Below are 19,646 nucleotides of genomic sequence, written 5' to 3'. Positions count from 1 at the left end.
CCGTAGCCCAGCTTCATGGAGACGGTTGCGAATGGTCCTCGCCGATACCCCAGGAGCAACAGTGTCCCTAATTTGCTGGGAAGTGGCGGTGCGGTCCCCTACGGCACTGCGTAGGATCCTACGGTCTTGGCGTGCATCCGTGCGTCGCTGCGGTCCGGTCCCAGGTCGACGGGCACGTGCACCTTCCGCCGACCACTGGCGACAACAACGATGTACTGTGGAGACTTCACGCCCCACGTGTTGAGCAATTCGGCGGTACGTCCACCCGGCCTCCCACATGCCCACTATACGCCCTCGCTCAAAGTCCGTCAACTGCACATACGGTTCACGTCCACGCTGTCGCGGCATGCTACCAGTGTTAAAGACTGCGATGGAGCTCCGTATGCCACGGCAAACTGGCTGATACTGGCGGCGGAGGTGCACAAATGCTGCGCAGCTAGCGCCATTCGACGGCCAACACCGCGGTTCCTGGTGTGTCCGCTGTGCCGTGCGTGTGATCATTGCTTGTACAGCCCTCTCGCAGTGTCCGGAGCAAGTATGGTGGGTCTGACACACCGGTGTCAATGTGTTCTTTTTTCCATTTCCAGGAGTGTATATGGTTCGAGAGACCGTTTCAGGTTTCAAATCATATATACAGGTTGGTCCACTGATCATGGACGGGCCAAATATCTCACGATATAAGCGTCAAACGAAAAACTACAAAGAACGAAACTTGTCGAGCTCGAAGGGGAAACCAGATGGCGCTATGGTTGGCCCTCTAGATGGCGCTGCCATAGGTCAAACGGATATCAATTTAGATTTCTCTAAATAGGAACCCCCATTGTTTATTACATATTCGTGTAGTACGCAGTAATAGTAACAAATATATGGCTCACAATTTTAGACGAACAGTTGGTAACAGGTAGGTTTTTTAAATTAAAATACAGAACGTAGGTACGTTTGAACATTTTATTTAGGTTATTCCAATGTGATACATGTTCCTTTGTAAACTTATCATTTCTGATAACGCATGCTGTTACAGCGTAATTAGCTGTAAATACCACATTAATGCAATAAATGCTCAAAATATGTCCGTCAACCTCAATGCATTTGGCAATACGTGTAGCGACATTCCTCTCAACAGCGAGTAGTTTGCATTCCGTAGTGTTCTCACATGCATTGAAAATGCGCTGACGCATGATGTCAGGCATTGTCGATGGATCACGATAGCAAATATCCTTCAACTTTCCCCACAGAAAACAATCTGGGGACGTCACATCCGGTGAACGTGCGGGCCATGGTATGGTGCTTCGACATCCTATCCACCTGTCATGAAATATGCTATTCAATACCTCTTCAACCGCACGCGAGCTATGTGCCGGACATCCATCATGTTGGAAGTACATCGCCACTCTGTCATGCAATGAAACATCTTGTAGTAACATCGGTAGAACATTACGTAGGAAATCAGCATACATTGCACCATTTAGATTGCCATCAATAAAATGGGGGCCAATTATCCTTCCTCCCATAATACCGCACCATAAATTAACCCGACAAGGTCGCTGATGTTCCACTTGTCGCAGCCATCGTGGATTTTCCGTTGCCCAATAGTGCATATTATGCCGGTTTACGTTACCGCTGTTCGTGAATTACGCTTCGTCGATAAACAGAACGCGTGCAAAAAACATGTCATCGTCCCGTAATTTTGTATTGTGCCCACTGGCAGAACTGTACACGACGTTCAAAGTCGTCGCCATGCAATTCCTGGTGCATACAAATATGTCACGGGTGCAATCGATATTGATATAGCATTCTCAACAACGACGTTTTTGAGATGCGCAATTTGTCTGCTACTGATGTGCAGATTAGCCGCGACAGCAGCTAAAACACCTACTTGGGCATCATCATTTGTTGTAGGTCGTGATTGACGTTTCACATGTGGCTGAACACTTCCTGTTTCCTTAAATAACGTAACTATCCGGCGAACGGTCCGGACACTTGGATAGTGTCGTCCAGGATACCGAGCAGCATACATAGCACATGCCCGTTTGGCATTTTGAGCACGATAGCCATACATCAACAGGATATCGACCATTTCCGCAACTGGTAAACGGTCTATTTTAACACGGGTAATGTATCACGAAGCAAATACCGTTCGCATTGGCGGAATGTTACGTGATACCACGTACTTCTACGTTTGTGATTATTACAGCGCCATCTATCAGAAAGCGAAAAAACTGGTCCAACTAAAACATTAACATTTCTTTACGTACTACACGAATATGTAATAAAAATGGGGGTTCCTACTTTAAAAAACGCAGTTGATAACCGTTTGACCTATGGCAGCGCCATCTAGCGGGCCAACCATAGCACCTTCCGGTATCCCCCTTCAAGCTAGACGAGTTTCGTTCTTTGTAGTGTTTTCGTTTGATGCTTATTTCGTGAGATATATATGCTTGTTGCTTATATCTCACGAAATAAGCATCAAACGAAAAAACTACAAAGAACGAAACTCGTCTAGCTTGAAGGGGGAAACCAGATGGTGCTATGGTTGGCTTGCTAGATGGCGCTGCCATAGGTCAAACGGATATCAACTGCGTTTTTTTTTTTTTTTAAATAGGAACCCCCAGACTGAAGTGACGAATGAAAATTTGTACCAATGCCAGAATTCGAACTCGGGTCTCCTGCCCACTAGGCCGATGTGCTGGACATTAGGGCACTGCTAGCAAGACATACTGAAACGATACGCAATGACTCAATTTACACATCATGTGATCATGGTTTGGTTGGTGTGTGGTTGCATGCCGGCCATTTACAGAAAACTAAATAGCAAGGGGTCCTAAATTCAAGAGAAATGAATGCTACACTTGAAATCCAAATAAAGTTGAAGAAAATGTTACACTCCACGTGCTAGTAATATTTAACTGAATATTCTTCTACATGACGTAACCAGCTGTCTAGAAGAAATGCAGATTATATTTCAGATTTGCTTTCCTAAGAAACACTACATTATTGGGCAAACCCTCAAAGAATCTCGTCGTTGCTCATTGAACTCCTTTCTGAAATTCTGAGTAACAAAAATCATTTTTTCTACTATTTCTGTCGCTGTGGTTATTAACATTCTTGTCAAATTGCGACAGGTTACTTACGACGAATTCTCATGGCGAATAGGTACATATAGCGATTTTTCAATGCACATAGAACTTTTGCCTGCAGAATGCACAATTTATTTTCACACGAAAATTCCTCTTTTATCTTTCGCTTGATGACGGTTGGGCTATAATTAATGTCCAAGTTTTATCATTTCTTTCTTTTTTCCAAGGAATGACGTGAAACGTTTGTTACCTGCAGCCTTCTGTTGAATGCAGTGTCAGAGCAGAAGCCAGAAGCCACATGGGGCCCGCATCTCGTGGTCGTGCGGTAACGTTCTCGCTTCCCACGCCCGGGTTCCCGGGTTCGATTCCCGGCGGGGTCAGGGATTTTCTCTGCCTCGTGATGGCTGGATGTTGTGTGCTGTCCTTAGGTTAGTTTGGTTTAAGTAGTTCTAAGTTCTAGGGGACTGATGACTATAGATGTTAAGTCCCATAGTGCTCAGAGCCATTTGAACCATTTGAAGCCACATGGGGGACTTGGCAATAAGCGGCGTATCCGCGCAAGGGAGAGACCGCCGCCTGCTTTCGACTACGTTCTGCCAGCCAAACCCAAAGGAAGTGCTGTACCTTATTTCCAAATCACCACCCTCTTTCGCTTGGTTCACTACTCAAACGTTCGTACAACGTGCTTCGTTTAGGTGACCATCTACATGAAATCTTTATAATGTCAGCATTTTACGTACGAATGAGTTAGTTTTATGCTCTCCTGACTTGTCGTTTTCTGAGATTCAGAAAAGTGGCAACACCTCGGTGGTGTACGGGGAAAATGGTGCATAACTGTAACTTATCATTTCCTTTCAGAACGTCGTTTGATTTTATGTAAACATCGAAAAGTCCTGATGGTGCACTTAGAATACGTAACTCCTTGGAGAGGCGGCTACGAGATGACTGTGATGAACATCACATTAAAATTATAACTGATCGTTTCAGTGCAATCAGTACTGTCTTCCTAAATGATGATTAGCCGCCAAAATTAAACCGTTAGACCTTAAGGAGTCTTAAGTATGCGAAATGTTTTTAAGATGTTTATTTGTTCGTTTCCAAATAAAGCAATTATACGAAGAATAAAAGTTGATCAAGACAAGAAACACTGCTTCCTTTTCAAATTCTCATCAGTATATACACTATCAGTTTCAAGAATTCTGTTCTATTCACTGACTCCTATTCATATGCTGTATACAATTTTTTTTCTTTCGAATAACCCATTTGGAGGGTACGATGAATCAACTTTGGCTACTCTTCATTGTATTAGATTTCTTCAGTTTCCAAATTTCCTTCATCCTTTTAGAGTGTTGTTCCCTTTCTTCTTGAGTCCACTTTCGTCTAGCTATTTTCTTTCTCTCCTGAAATTCTGCCTTTTGAACTGCCTTTCTGAAATGTGTTCTGTTTTCTATTGTGTCTATTGTAACTCCAGCGTTTTCAATGTCCTTTTCAGTCTCTATGAACCATGCTGGCTTGGATTTGTAGCTATTGAGTAATGTGAATATCCGCTTGGTTAGTCTGTTGTTATCCATTCTGAATATATGTCCAAAAAACTGTAGTCTCCTCTTCCTCATTACATCAGTTAGTTTCTCCGTTTTCAGATATAGCTCTCTGTTTGGTCTTAACCTGTATTCAGCATTATCGTTTCTTTTAGCTCCCAGTATTTTCCTTAAAATTCTTCTTTCGACCTTCTCTAGTTTCTCAAGATCTCCATTTCTTGTTAGTTTAAGTGTTTCTGCCGCATAGAGAGCATCAGATCTGGCCACTGTTTGGTAGTGTCATAATTTCGTGATCCAGGACAAGGATTTTTTATTATAAACGTTTTTGGTCATATGAAACTCTCTTTCCATTTTGTGCACTCTAGTTTCTATAGCTATCTTTTCTTTGGCATTGTATATAATCCACTCTCCTAGGTATTTAAAGGAATCTGTTTTGTGTATTGTGTTGTTGTCAACTGCAATATTTTGAGGAACATCACAGATGTTTGTCATAAACTTTGTTTTTTCATAGGATATTTGTAGTCCTACTTTGGCTGCTTGTTTTTGTAGTTCTCTTATTTGTTCTTGGGCATTGTCTAGTGAATCTGTAATCAATGCCATGTCATCTGTTCTTTTTTTTTTCGAAATTGAAGAAGAGTGTATTTGGAAAGAACCAGTAATTAATTCTTTGAAAAACGATATTACTGATTTCTTCATAACTTAAAAAATGAAACATATGGACACACATATCAAAACTGAATATCGTAACACACAGGCACACAATCACATTGCAATGTCATTTAATTGCAGTTAGTCGAAAACAAACTTGTTACATAGTTGCATTAAACGAAATATTGAAGAAAATTACGTTCTCGCGTAGCCAAAACGATGACCTACTGAGTGTTTCAGCCAGTTTCATGAAACTAAACCGAAAGGCCGCCTCCCGACCTTTCTCGGATCAGTTTTGAAACTCCATATTATTTACGTGTCACTCTTGCTTCGTGATGGGTGAGACAGACACACAAATGAAAGTTTTTAGGTGCCCTATACGCAAATACACGGTCATATAAAAAAGTTTGAACAGATATGTTTACTTGTGGCTTGTATATTTTATTCAGAGAATGCAAAATTCACGCAGAGAGGATTACTCGCTACATAAAACAAGTGACCACCAGCTGCATTCCAAATTAATTGATACAGTTTTCACACTCAAAACGCTTTCTATTATTCGGCACCAGTGGCTTGCAATCTACAGATGGAAGCACCGTTACATATTTCATAAAATGGATAAGCGTAGTGCTGAACCTGAGCACCAGTTCAGAAATGTTCTTCATGTAGTTGCCAACGCTAATTTCTATCTTGTAGTTTCAATATGCAAGGTGTCCATAATTAAAGTTCCAGCTTCAAAACGCTGTAGAAAGAGAACTACAGCTCGGAATGACATCAAACTTGAACAGCATGTTATTAACGTACGGGTAAACGCCATTAAAATTTAAAAAATTAACGAAAATCTTACCAATACATGGCGCTGTAAATCTCATAACGTAAGTGGCGTCGGCTACAAATAACACATGAATCGCATTATAGCGGCTATGGTCTGAATTGCACATTACACCACCCGTACTGTTCAATGTGAATAAGTGCACAAGTTCGGCAGTCAACAATTGTGACGCTGTTAGTTAAGCTCTACCCTTCATTCGATCCATGTGAAACCCTACATTTCAGCAGGATAATGCACGACCGCATGATGCAGGTCCTGAACGGGCCTTTCTGAATACAGAAAATGTTCGACTGCTGCGCTGGCCAGCACATTCTCCAGATCTCTCACCAACTGAAAACGTCTGGTCAATGGTGGCCGAGCAACTGGCTCGTCACAATACGCCAGTCACTACTCTTGATGAACTGCGGTATCGTGTTGAAGCTACATTGGCAGCTGTACCTGTACACGCCATCCAAGCTCTGCTTGACTCAATGCCCAGGAGTATCAAGGCCGTAATTACGGCCAGAGGTGGTTGTTCTGGGTACTGTTTTCTCAGGATCTAAGCACCCAAATTGCGTGAAAATGTAATCACATGTCAGTTCTAGTATAATATATTTGTCCAATGAATACCCGTTTATCATCTGCATTTCTTCTTGGTGTAGCAATTAAATGGCCAGTAGTGTATTATCCACAAAAGTGCAATAAAGGAAATCGAGTGCAGTCCTATTAAATCAGGCGATTCTGGGGGCATTACATGAGCAAATGATATTCTTCAAGGAGGAGAATTTTACTATTTGGGGAGAAAAGTAGCTGACAGTAGCCGAAGTGTAGTCAATACAAAATGCAGACTGGCAATAGCAAGAAAAGTTTTTCTGAAGAAGAGAAATGTTTTAACATTGAATATGAGTTCAGTTGCTGGAAACTTTTTCCTAAAGCATTTGTCTGGAGTGAAACGTAGACTATAAAGATTACGGACAAGAACGGAATAGAAGCTTTCGAAATGTGGTGTTGCAGTAGAATGATGAAGATACAGACGTACGTCCAGTAGTTACTGGAGCGATACTGAATGAAGTCGCAGAGGAAAGGACTTTATGAAAAGCATAAAAACACTAAGGAATGGTAAGCTAGGCAACGAAGAGAAATGCGTGGGCAAAACGTTGTAGATTGTGACCAAAGCTCGACTGCTGTAACCAGGCCAAACCTGTTGCAGTTCGCAGTAGTTATGATGCGATGAAAAGGTGTGTACTTGACAGACTAGCCAGGAGAGTAGCATCAAACAGCATTCGAAATAACAAGCGGCGTTGGTTCTTTACAAAGGGACTTGCTTTGAGATAGGCACTAATTGTTACTGAACATCTGTCAGACAATATGGCGCGTTGTAAGCAAGTGCCAATACATGTCGTTGGCGACAAAGGAAACTCGTACGACTTTCGTAACGGCTCTGGGAAATGGTCTATCAAACTAAGACATTTCGAATTATAGAGTACTTGCAGCTATGACAGTTGTACGTATGGTTAGAAGACGATCCTACAGGGAAACGAGCGGGTGTTGGATGTCGCTTTGAGACCATAGCACGTACAACTGCTCTCGTAGTGTTGGCTCGATGCTGGAGCACCGCAATTGGTGCACAATCTGCTTACACTATTTGACGTCGTGTGTGCTGCGAGATCAACAGCTGACACGAATCTCATAGCGTTAGCTCCTATTGTCCGAAAAATGAACTGCTATGGGCAAATAAATGCCTTATCTCGTGTGTCAAAATACGGTGCTTTCGGATGATTTCTGATGTGCTCATCTCCTTCAAGCAACCACCGCCGTAGCCAGTGTCGCTAATACATACCTGTGCCTTGGCGTTCGACTCAGCGGTATTCAGATAAAATCTTGACTGAGGAAAATGTTCTCACCGCCAACATTTGACCTATCCAGTAGTAGGTGTGGTGGCGTGGAGGTCCTCATCGCCACACATTGCCCCAACGTTCTGCAATAGATTCCGACTTCTCCGCTGAGTCTCGTAACAGGGCATGTGAGACTTTTGAATGTGACCATAGCACGGGCTGTCAGCCGTACGGCTGCTCCCACAGTGATGTCTCGATGCTGGAACACTGAAATGGGTAAGCAATCTGCTTACACGGTTTGATGTCGTCTGCTGCGAGATCGACCTCTGACAAGAACGTTATAACGTTGGCTTCTACTGTCCAAAAAGTGGATTCCTGCAGGCCAATAGACGACATAGCTTATATGTCAAAATACAGTGATTTCGTATTGTTTCTGACATACGCAACTCCTTCAGGCAACCACTTCCGTAGCCGAAGGCGCTAAAGCACTCTTGTGCGGAAGCCTTAGACTCAGCGGTAGCAGTTTGAAATCCTTGTTCTGGAAAAAGTTTTGACCATTAGAATTTGACCGGAAAAGAGAGGAGAGGTAGTGGCCGCAAGTTCCTCATCACAAGACCAAGCGCTAATATCCTGGAATAGACTCCAAAGTCCTCCGCAATGTCTCATAACAGGGTGTGTGGGACTTCTGATGGTGATCTGTCCGTCAGATGAAGATGTTAAGCTATGCTTCCCACTTAGCGCAATTCTGGAGGAATGGGCTTATATAAACTGTGAGCGATACCGACAGTATTCTCTACCATCTGTCTATATACAACGCTGTATATTTATTTGTTGCTAATGACAAGATTTGTGTGTCGAAGGTAAAGATCTGGATATAAAACCCGGCCGCTGATCAACTGCTGCAGAAACTAAGTCTGAGTAGTTCACATAAGGCACCCAGTATAACCGTGGCTCCTCAGAATTCTTATGTCTGGGCATATGCACAACCTGTCAACACTGCACGATGGAGAAATGTATGGGAGAAGTTCTGTCATTCTACACAAACACCTACACAGCTGTATCTGCTCACGGACCTCAGGTAAACGTCACTCAGTGTGGGTTTAAAGTTAGAAGTTCGGGAGCCCTAGATGGCTTACTTTTTATATCGAAATTCGGGTGTCTGCTAGTGTTCCATCTCATGGAACGTCAAAGATAATTCGTTTCACTGTCCAACACACTACTTACAGCAAAAATTTCCAGAGCCGGCCGGAGTGGCCGAGCGGTTAAAGGCGCTACAGTCTGGAACCGCACGACCACTACGGTCGCAGGTTCGAATCCTGCCTCGGGCATGGATGTGTGTGATGTCCTTAGGTTAGTTAGGTTTAAGTAGTTCTAAGTTCTAGGGGACTTATGACCACAGCAGTTGAGTCCCATAGTGCTCAGAGCCATTTGAACCATTTTTTGAAAAATTTCCAGAAATAATTCCACCAAACAGCTCGTGGCTGCGTCAAAAAGACACCATACACCATTGGCCATCGGCTGTCGGCTATACGCCAACCGCCGAACAACTCCAAGCACCGTCCAACCAGACGAACGCAATGCGGCGCTATAACTGTAATATTAACTGTCATTTCCATATTTGCAGTTCTAGTATTTATCTTGCATTCACATATTGCAGTTTTCATGCTTTAAACTTATGAACATTGTTCAAGAGTTGTAAAATAGGATCGCAAGTGGAGAAAAGTACACTCCTGGAAATTGAAATAAGAACACCGTGAATTCATTGTCCCAGGAAGGGGAAACTTTATTGACACATTCCTGGGGTCAGATACATCACATGATCACACTGACAGAACCACAGGCACATAGACACAGGCAACAGAGCATGCACAATGTCGGCACTAGTACAGTGTATATCCACCTTTCGCAGCAATGCAGGCTGCTATTCTCCCATGGAGACGATCGTAGAGATGCTGGATGTAGTCCTGTGGAACGGCTTGCCATGCCATTTCCACCTGGCGCCTCAGTTGGACCAGCATTCGTGCTGGACGTGCAGACCGCGTGAGACGACGCTTCATCCAGTCCCAAACATGCTCAATGGGGGACAGATCCGGAGATCTTGCTGGCCAGGGTAGTTGACTTACACCTTCTAGAGCACGTTGGGTGGCACGGGATACATGCGGACGTGCATTGTCCTGTTGGAACAGCAAGTTCCCTTGCCGGTCTAGGAATGGTAGAACGATGGCTTCGATGACGGTTTGGATGTACCGTGCACTATTCAGTGTCCCCTCGACCATCACCAGTGGTGTACGGCCAGTGTAGGAGATCGCTCCCCACACCATGATGCCGGGTGTTGGCCCTGTGTGCCTCGGTCGTATGCAGTCCTGTTTGTGGCGCTCACCTGCACGGCGCCAAACACGCATACGACCATCTTTGGCACCAAGGAAGAAGCGACTCTCATCGCTGAAGACGACACGTCTCCATTCGTCCCTCCATTCACGCCTGTCGCGACACCACTGGAGGCGGGCTGCACGATGTTGGGGCGTGAGCGGAAGACGGCCTAACGGTGTGCGGGACCGTAGCCCAGCTTCATGGAGACGGTTGCGAATGGTCCTCGCCGATACCCCAGGAGCAACAGTGTCCCTAATTTGCTGGGAAGTGGCGGTGCGGTCCCCTACGGCACTGCGTAGGATCCTACGGTCTTGGCGTGCATCCGTGCGTCGCTGCGGTCCGGTCCCAGGTCGACGGGCACGTGCACCTTCCGCCGACCACTGGCGACAACATCGATGTACTGTGGAGACCTCACGCCCCACGTGTTGAGCAATTCGGCGGTACGTCCACCCGGCCTCCCGCATGCCCACTATACGCCCTCGCTCAAAGTCCGTCAACTGCACATACGGTTCACGTCCACGCTGTCGCGGCATGCTACCAGTGTTAAAGACTGCGATGGAGCTCCGTATGCTACGGCAAACTGGCTGACACTGACGGCGGCGGTGCACAAATGCTGCGCAGCTAGCGCCATTCGACGGCCAACACCGCGGTTCCTGGTGTGTCCGCTGTGCCGTGCGTGTGATCATTGCTTGTACAGCCCTCTCGCAGTGTCCGGAGCAAGTATGGTGGGTCTGACACACCGGTGTCAATGTGTTCTTTTTTCCATTTCCAGGAGTGTATAACATTTAAGAAATATTGTGCGCTGTGGGTTCAGTAGCGGGGTGAAGGAAACCTACGCAGCCGGGAACATTTGTGCTGTGTTCAGCGTTTATGGGAAACCGCCTCGAAAAGGGTTTTCTTGTTTCAAGAAAGATCGTTCTGGCATGAACGATTTTCCACATTCAGGAAATCTCAATAAAAAAAAAATATGGTGAACTGCGACAATTTAAACGTAATGCGACATTTGAATTCAGTATAAAAGGTTCAGAGGTCTGGAGTAAGAGTACTGCATGTCTAACTGAAAACAACAAAAGTCAATTAAGTGATTATTACTGCATTTTTGCTTGAACGTCATCTGTTCGCTCACTGAATATTCCTATGCAATATTATTACCGTTGATGTGCTTATGCTAATTTCTTAAAAATACAGTAATGGCTGAACTGTAACAAAAGACATATACTCAAGCAAAGCCAATCTGAACATAACATTTTGCGTTTGGTGGCTCGAAAAGGGTGTTGTACATTACTCATCCCTCCCCAGAAATGTGCCTATCAGAGCTGGTATTCGTTGCCAACAAATAACACAACTTTCGGTCGCAGTGCAAGAGAAACAATCTACAAATCTCTATCGTATGTTATTACTACAAGACAATGCACTCTGTTGATTTCGCAAACAAAACTATCCAGGAGTTTGTTTTAATGGTTCAAATGGCTCTGAGCACTATGGGACTCAACATCCCCTAGATCTTAGAACTACTTAAACCTAACTAACCTAAAATGTTTACCAGTCTCGACCCTTACCTAAAACTCGTCACGAAAATATCGCAAATAGACTTCAAACCTGGTTTGACGACATCTTTAACTCGGATCTTATAGAACTATGCAAGCGTAGAATGGATAAACAACCTGAGCATTGGCAGACTGTTTTACATAATGTGAGAGAATAGCTTGTTGACGGTTAATTTGTCTGCTAATACAAATGAAATGCTGCTTACCACGGAAAGTATAAGCCGAAAGTATATTGTAACAAAACACATGGTGTCTGTAAGATACATGAGCCTATATCGACAAGAATTAGCAAAATATTACCCACTCTGGACTTCGAAACGGTCTGTATTTACTTCCTGTCGCATAACATTCTCAATTAGTACAGAAATGCGGCAGTTCATAAATAAAATAAATGAGATTGTCTTGTTGATCTGGATGCCTGTAGGTCTGTAACAAAAGTAACATAAATACGGCCTTCATCAAAACTGGAAACGCCAGCCAAAGCAGCCTTTTCTTTCGGTAAACCCGTTGAACCCGTTACCTCAGAGCTAGCGAAGATCTACTGCATAAGTGTCTCCCTGATAGGCTCAGTTGTGGCTCGAAAGCTAAATCGCGACGTAAATGATGAGCTGCATTTTCGACATGGAACGACTTTCCTGAAATGAAAACCATAAATTGATAACCTAATTTCACACCTTACGTGTAAATATTCAGGTTATTTAATGAAAATAATACGAATAGGTCAAGTGGTTTTAGCAGGATAATTCTGCACCATCCAGGAAGTAACTTGTCGTTTACAGAGCTGTTCAACTGTCTTAGAAGTAGTCCTATGGTTATAACTGATGCTTAACATAGGTGAACAGAAGAATAGTAATAATAACATAACAAGTATTTTTGCTTAAGGAACTGCAACAATGTAATGTATCAGAAAAAAATACGTAGCTCGAATGCAAAATTTACTTACGCATTTACATCTCTACGAATTCTGAGAATCAAGCATTGGACTGGCTGGATGCAACGGTAATTTACATACAGAGGACAAACAACAGAACAATCTAGATGAAAACAATGAAATATCGTTCGAACACCTTTAGACACATAATCGTCCACGTCAATGTATTTGGCTAGAAGCTGTGAAGACTACAGGGAAAACTCTCAGAACATCGTGACCAGAAGAGACTGCAGTAACAATACCGGGGACATCAGAAGAATACAAAACGACAGAGCAGTCTAGGGGACTGATGCCCTCAGATGTTAGGTCCCATAGTGCTCAGAGCCATTTGAATCATTTTTGAACTTAACATCTGAGGTCATCGGCCCCGTAGAGTTATAGCTACTTAAACGTAACTAACCTAAGGACATCACACACATCCATGCCCGAGGCAGGATTCGAACCTGCGATCGTAGCAGCAGCGCGTTTCCGGCCTGCAGCGCCTAGAACCGCTCGGCCACAACGGCCTGTTGTCTGATGTGTGTGTGTGTGTGTGTGTGTGTGTGTGTGTTTTAGTACTTGGATGTGCATATGATGGGAAAAAGCAGTCTGATGGTATGCCAACTGCGGCGGTTTGTTGGACTCGCAGAGTGTAATGTTGTACTCCGCTGTGCGTGGAACTCGTTGGCTACCGGTTGATCGACGCCGTGTGGCGCTGCGCAGGCGACGGTGCGCGGCGGCCGGCGGTGGAGCGCGGAGCGAGCCTACCTGCGGCCGGCGCTGGGCAGGCCCAACCTACGCGTCCTCACCGGGGCGACGGCCACCCGGCTGATCATCGACCCGGCCACCAACTCCACGCGCGGCGTCTGCTTCATACGGGGCGGACGTGCGCAGGTACGTCCACCCCATTCTGTGTCCTCTACGAGGTACTAGTTTGGTAAGTGTTTGTGTTTTTACGGTACGCACCGGTACCTCGCACCGTAACCTCTGACGAAACAAATTCGGACTCGCAGATTTTGAGATGTGGTATGATAGACAATCATTTTTTTTTTTTTTTTACTTTTACCAGTACAGAAGTTGAGGTGTTGACATAAGTGCCAACACCGTGTTTCTTGAGGAGGCCGAAATGCACGCTGTTAAAGCTCACGCAAACGGTCGTGAAGTCTGGAACAGGTCAGAGAAATAAGACTAGCAAACAGGAGGTAACTGGTAGAATACTTAACTTTATTCCATAATTGGAGAACATAGGTCTGACGGTACAGGCTTTATAAGATAACCAGCAAAAGATAAATGGCGCCTTGCTAGGTCGTAGCAATTGACATAGCTGAAGGCTATGCTAACTTTCGTCTCGGCAAATGAGAGCGTAATTCTCAGTGAACCATGGCTAGCAAAGTCGGCTGTACAACTGGGGCCAGTGCTAGGAAGTGTCTCTAAACCTGCCGTGTGGCGGCGCTCGGTATGCAATCACTGATAGTGGCGACACACGGGTCCGACGTATACTAGCGGACCGCGGCCGATTTAAAAGCTACCACCTAGCAAGTGTGGTGTCTGGCGGTGTCACCACAGAAGTAGTATTCGAACTTTTGAATTGGAGGAGAAGCATTAAAAGAAAAGCTTTTTGGAAAGTTAAGATTTCTAAACCAACCTCCCTCCACCCAGAATTTTTTTTTTCTCCTCAAATCAAGCACTGGTAATTCCAAACAAGCCGTGCGTGTGGCACGTTCTAAGCGGACATAGACGGAGAACAGTGCTGTGTCGCGAGCGCGCTGTCAGTCTGTGTCCCACTCCAGGGATAAGCACCACACACGGCCGCAGTTTCTGCATCTGACTCTCACATGAAAAATTTATTTGCCCAGTCAATTATTGCTGTAAGGTAATGCAGTACATGTATCTCTGAAGGAACAGGCACTGCGGCCATTACTACAGTTATGAAACACATGAAATATATTCGCAGTTGGCGATATGGACAATCTTCAATATTGAAAATTTCTGCCAGACCGGGCTCGAAACCACAGTTCCACCAATACCAGGCAAGTGACTTTCAATTAAAATGTCTACCCTACTTGGAAATATACATAATGAATGTACGAGTGTAGGTTGCAGACACATGAACGACGACAAATGTTAGTTTGGGTCTTCCCCTGAAGCTTGCATGGGCAGCCAAAGGAGTAAAGACGACCGCTGGCAACATGTGGGAAATCAGATTTTGATTCCTGGTCCGCGACAAGTTTCCCGTGTCTTCATTCCATTATACAGCTGTCCATAATCGCAAATGCAAATATATTTAATCTTGTAATTATTCCTGTTTATTCTCAGCTTAATACTCGTTGGGTTTTATGACACACCGAAGTGTCCAAGTTTCGTGACCACACCTCATATGGAAATCAATGCTAAATGTACTACGCACACTCTCAAGTGCACACCCTACAAGAAGAGGTGGAAGACTGACCCTGCTGGCTGGAGCATCACGTGGTCCCTAGCCTCTCGCCTCATCAACCACATAATCATGGTGCCCACCGGAGTGGCGTAGCAAGTGATCCTGCACGTGGCATGGCACAGGAGCACTGTAACGCATGGGAGTATCTCCTTTTTAGGCGGGGGTCACTGTTCAGTGACTCAACATTGAATGAAATTAAGCTTAAAGAGAACTAGAAAAGTTAAAGTATCACAAAATTCTCATAAAAATACAGCAGAAAATAATGTTCGTATATTGCACCAGAATTTCAGGGGATTAAAAAACAAAGTAGATGAGCTTTTCGTTTGCTTAGAAGATTTAGAAACTGAGAGTGGAACACATGTATTATGCCTGTCTAAATATCATATAATCACAGATACAGAAAAGTTGGATGTAAGCTTTCATCACACGTAAGTAGAGACACTATGGAGAGAGAAGGAGTTGTCATAAATGTCATTTAGAAAATAAAATTTTTTGCGTAGAGCAACATACTTCCGTGCCTGTGTGCTTAACTAAAAATGGTACTTTAATAATTGTAGCTGTGTATAGGTCCCCACTGACAAAGTTTCATCTGTTTCTGAAAAACTAGGATTCATGTGCTGTCTGTCAGACAGAGGGAAGCAAATTATTTTCTGTGGCGATTTCAATGTAGATTTTCTGAAAGAGTTTGATGGACTGAATGACCTTCGTGTACTACTTACTTCTTTCAATTTGATATCAGTTATTGATTTTTTTACTCAGATAGAACACGACAGCTGCACACTGATAGATAATGATTTTAAAGACTGAGGCAAATTTCATTAAAAAAAAAACTTTTGCTCTTAAGAATGGTCTTTCTGGTCGTGATGCACAGCTAATTACAGTATATGTTATAGCTCCAAACAATAATGAAACAAGTCCTCCAAAATACTGCATTCAGTTAACGATTTAACATTTGCAAATTTTAGGGAAACTTGCAACAGCTAGACTGAGATGAGGTGTACAGATAACTTGATACAATTTTAAAACTTAACCTATTCAATAATACCTTTGAGAATATATTTGTAAAACGGTTTCCCTAAGAAAACAGTGAAACATAACTGTAGGAATCTATCTAAAAAGTGATGGCTTATTAAAGGGATAAAAATAGCTTGTAAAAAAAGAGAAATATATCTTATAGCTAGAAGAAATAATGGTCCAGAAACAGTTAAACATTATAAAAAGTCTGCACTGTATCAAGAAGAGTTATTATCAAAGTATAGAAGTATGCACAGTATGCCTGAGAGTAACACCTCTGCTGATAGAATTAAAACAATTTGGAATATTGTTAAAAGGGAATCAGGGAAACCAAGAGCACAGGAAGACTGTATTTCTATGTACCTCAATGAAAAACTTGCAAACAAAATGACAGAAGTAGAATATACTTTTAATAATCATTTTTAACTGTTGCAGAGAAAATATGATCCAGTTATTCATTAGAAAATGCAGGGCTGTATATGGAAGCAGCAATGCCTATGCAATTTGATAATACTGAAATTCAATCCACTTCTCCTATTGAAACTATGAAAATAGTAAATTCACTCAAAAGTGAAAGCTCATATGGAGCTGATGGTATTTCCAACAGAGTACTAAAATTTTGCTCCCAATAAGTAAGTAGGATTCTCAGCCACATATGTAGTGGCTCACTGAAACAGGGGATTTTTCTAGACATACTAAAATATGATATTGTTAAAACATTGCATAAAAAGGAAATAGCTCTCAAGCTAAGAACTACAGCCTCATGACATTTCTGACACCATAGCCAAAATTCTTGAAAAATTAATGTATTCAAAAGTAGTTATTATATTTGTAAAAATGAAGTACTAACAATGTCACTTTGGGTTTCAGAAAATATTTCCTACAGAAAATGATATATATACTTTCACTGATCAAGTATTAAATTCTCTAAACAATGAACAATACGCCTTGGAATTTATTGTGAACTCTCAAAGGCTTTTGACTGTGTTAATCACGAAATTGTTCGAGATAAGTTTAAGTATTGTGGTATAAGTGGGACAGTGCACAAATGATTTGATTTATATTTAACTGGAAGAATGCAGAAGGTTGACATTAACAGTACAGATAGTCTGGAAAAAGCATCAGAGTCATGTAACTGGTGAGGTACCACGAATGGTGTCTCACAGGGTTCATTCCTGGGTCCCTTATTGTTCTTAATATATATTAATGTCTTTACACTCTGTATTCATAAAGATGCAAAGCTAGTTATTTTGCTGATGATACAAGTGTAATAACTACTCCCAATAAATAAGAATTAGCTGAGAAAATTGTAAATAATGTCTTTCAGAGAACTATTAAGTGGTTCTCTGCAAAATTTTAAGAAAATTCAGTACATACATCTCTGTACAGTAAATCACATAACGCCATTAATAAATATGAACTTTGAACAGAAGTCTGTTGCTAAGGCAGAATAATCAAAATTTCTGGGAGTGTGCATTGATGAGCAACTGAATTCAAAGAAACACATTGATGATCTCCTGAAACGTTTGGGTTCAGTTTCTTATGCCTATTAGCCTAGTATGCCTACTTTTATTTACTGCTTTCATACAGCATCATATTTTGGAACAATTCATTGCACAAAAGCGTCTAATCAGAATAATAGCCTGAGGCCATCTTGCAGGCATTTATCTATGGAACTAGGAATGTTCACAGTACCTTGACAGTACGTATATTCACTTATGAAATTTGTTGTTAATAACGCATCCTAGTTCACAAAAAATAGCCAAGTGCGTAACAACACTAGAAGAAATTATTCTGGGCTAAATCTGACTTTCACACAGAAAGGGGTGAATTATGCTGCTGCAAAAGTGTTTGGTCATTTACCAAATAACATTAAAAGTCTAACAGATAGGAAACCAGCATTTGAAAACAAGCTAAAAGAATCTCTGAATGACAATAGATGAATTTTTAGATATTGAGTAGTAATTCTAAAAAAAAAAAATGTCGTGTAAAGAAACCTTATGTTAAACTCACACGTCCCACACAATTACAAAATACAGTATTCACAATCTATGAAACAAGTATTAATGTAATGTAGTGAAAATCATTGTCAGTTACAGGAATTTAAATTCATTTAATTTATTTGTGGAAAAGAAACATGTTATGGAACTAAATGGAAATTCCAATTCCTATTCATACCTCAGCCAACATGGTTCTCCCCCTAAGTTTGAACAGTATTTCATGGGCTCTCCAACTGAGGCATTAATGAAAATTTGAACTGAGGAGGGAAATGTGCTAGAGTAGTCCGTGCAGCTGTGCAAGGCCATTGTCCCAGGGTGGCGCAGTGCTTACCGCATCTGCCTAGAAAGCAAGAAACACAGCTTCAAATCCCAGCCTTGGTCTATATTTTCGGATGGTAGCGAGCTCTCGGGAAAAAATAACGGAAAATCAGTATACATATTAACTCTTTAAACATCTTAAAAGCACCACGTTCCTCCACATTAGTATTATACAGGGTGAGTCACCTAACATTACCGCTGGATATATTTCGTAAACCACATCAAATACTAATTAAGCGATACCACAGACCGAACGTGAGGAGAGGGGCTAGTGTAATTGCTTAATACAAACCATAAAAAAAAAATGCACGGAAGTATGTTTTTTAACACAAAACTACGTTTTTTTAAATGGAACCCCGTTAGTTTTGTTAGCACATCTGAACATATAAACAAATACGTAATCAGTGCCGTTTGTTGCATTGTAAAATGTTAATTACATCCGGAGATATTGTAACCTAAAGTTGACGCTTGAGTACCACTCCTCCGCTGTTCGATCGTTTGTATCGGAGAGCACCGAATTACGTAGGGATCCAAAGGGAACGGTGATGTACCTTAGGTACAGAAGAGACTGGAACAGCACATTACGTCCACATGCTAACACCTTTTTATTGGTCTTTTTCACTGACGCACATGTACATTACCATGAGGGGTGAGGTACACGTACACAGGTGCTTTCCGTTTTCAATTACGGAGTGGAATAGAGTGTGGCCCATGTCAGGCCGATAGATGGTCAATGTGGTGGCCATCATTTGCTGCACACAATTGCAATCTCTGGCGTAATGAATGTCGTACACGCCGCAGTACATCTGGTGTAATGTCGCCGCAGGCTGTCACAGTACGTTGTTTCATATCCTCTGGGGTTGTAGGCACATCACGGTACACATTCTCCTTTAACGTACCCCACAGAAAGAAGTCCAGAGGTGCAAGATCAGGAGAACGGGCTGGCCAATTTATGCGTCCTCCACGTCCTATGGTAATGTACATGTGCGTCATTGAAAAAGACCAATAAAAAGGTGTTAGCATGTGGACGTAATGTGCTGTTCCAGTCTCTTCTGTACCTAAGGTCCATCACCGTTCCCTTTGGATCCCTACGTAATTCGGTGTTCTCCGATACACACGATCGAACAGCGGAGGAGTGATA

At 42.7% G+C, this 19,646-nt stretch overlaps 1 protein-coding gene across 1 annotated transcript in view; it reads left to right on the top strand.

Annotated features, from left to right (window-relative positions):
• Positions 1–19,646, top strand: part of LOC126172829 (glucose dehydrogenase [FAD, quinone]-like) — a 220,730-nt gene that overhangs the window by 90,860 nt on the left and 110,224 nt on the right. Inside the window, exon 3 of the mRNA XM_049920913.1 lies at positions 13,460–13,630. Within this exon, the coding sequence (XP_049776870.1) occupies positions 13,460–13,630 (171 nt within the window). The remainder of the gene's footprint in view (positions 1–13,459; positions 13,631–19,646) is intronic.

Source organism: Schistocerca cancellata, chromosome 1 (assembly GCF_023864275.1).
Source record: "Schistocerca cancellata isolate TAMUIC-IGC-003103 chromosome 1, iqSchCanc2.1, whole genome shotgun sequence".
NCBI lineage: Eukaryota > Metazoa > Arthropoda > Insecta > Orthoptera > Acrididae > Schistocerca > Schistocerca cancellata.
This window is presented reverse-complemented; position numbering and strand designations above follow the sequence as displayed.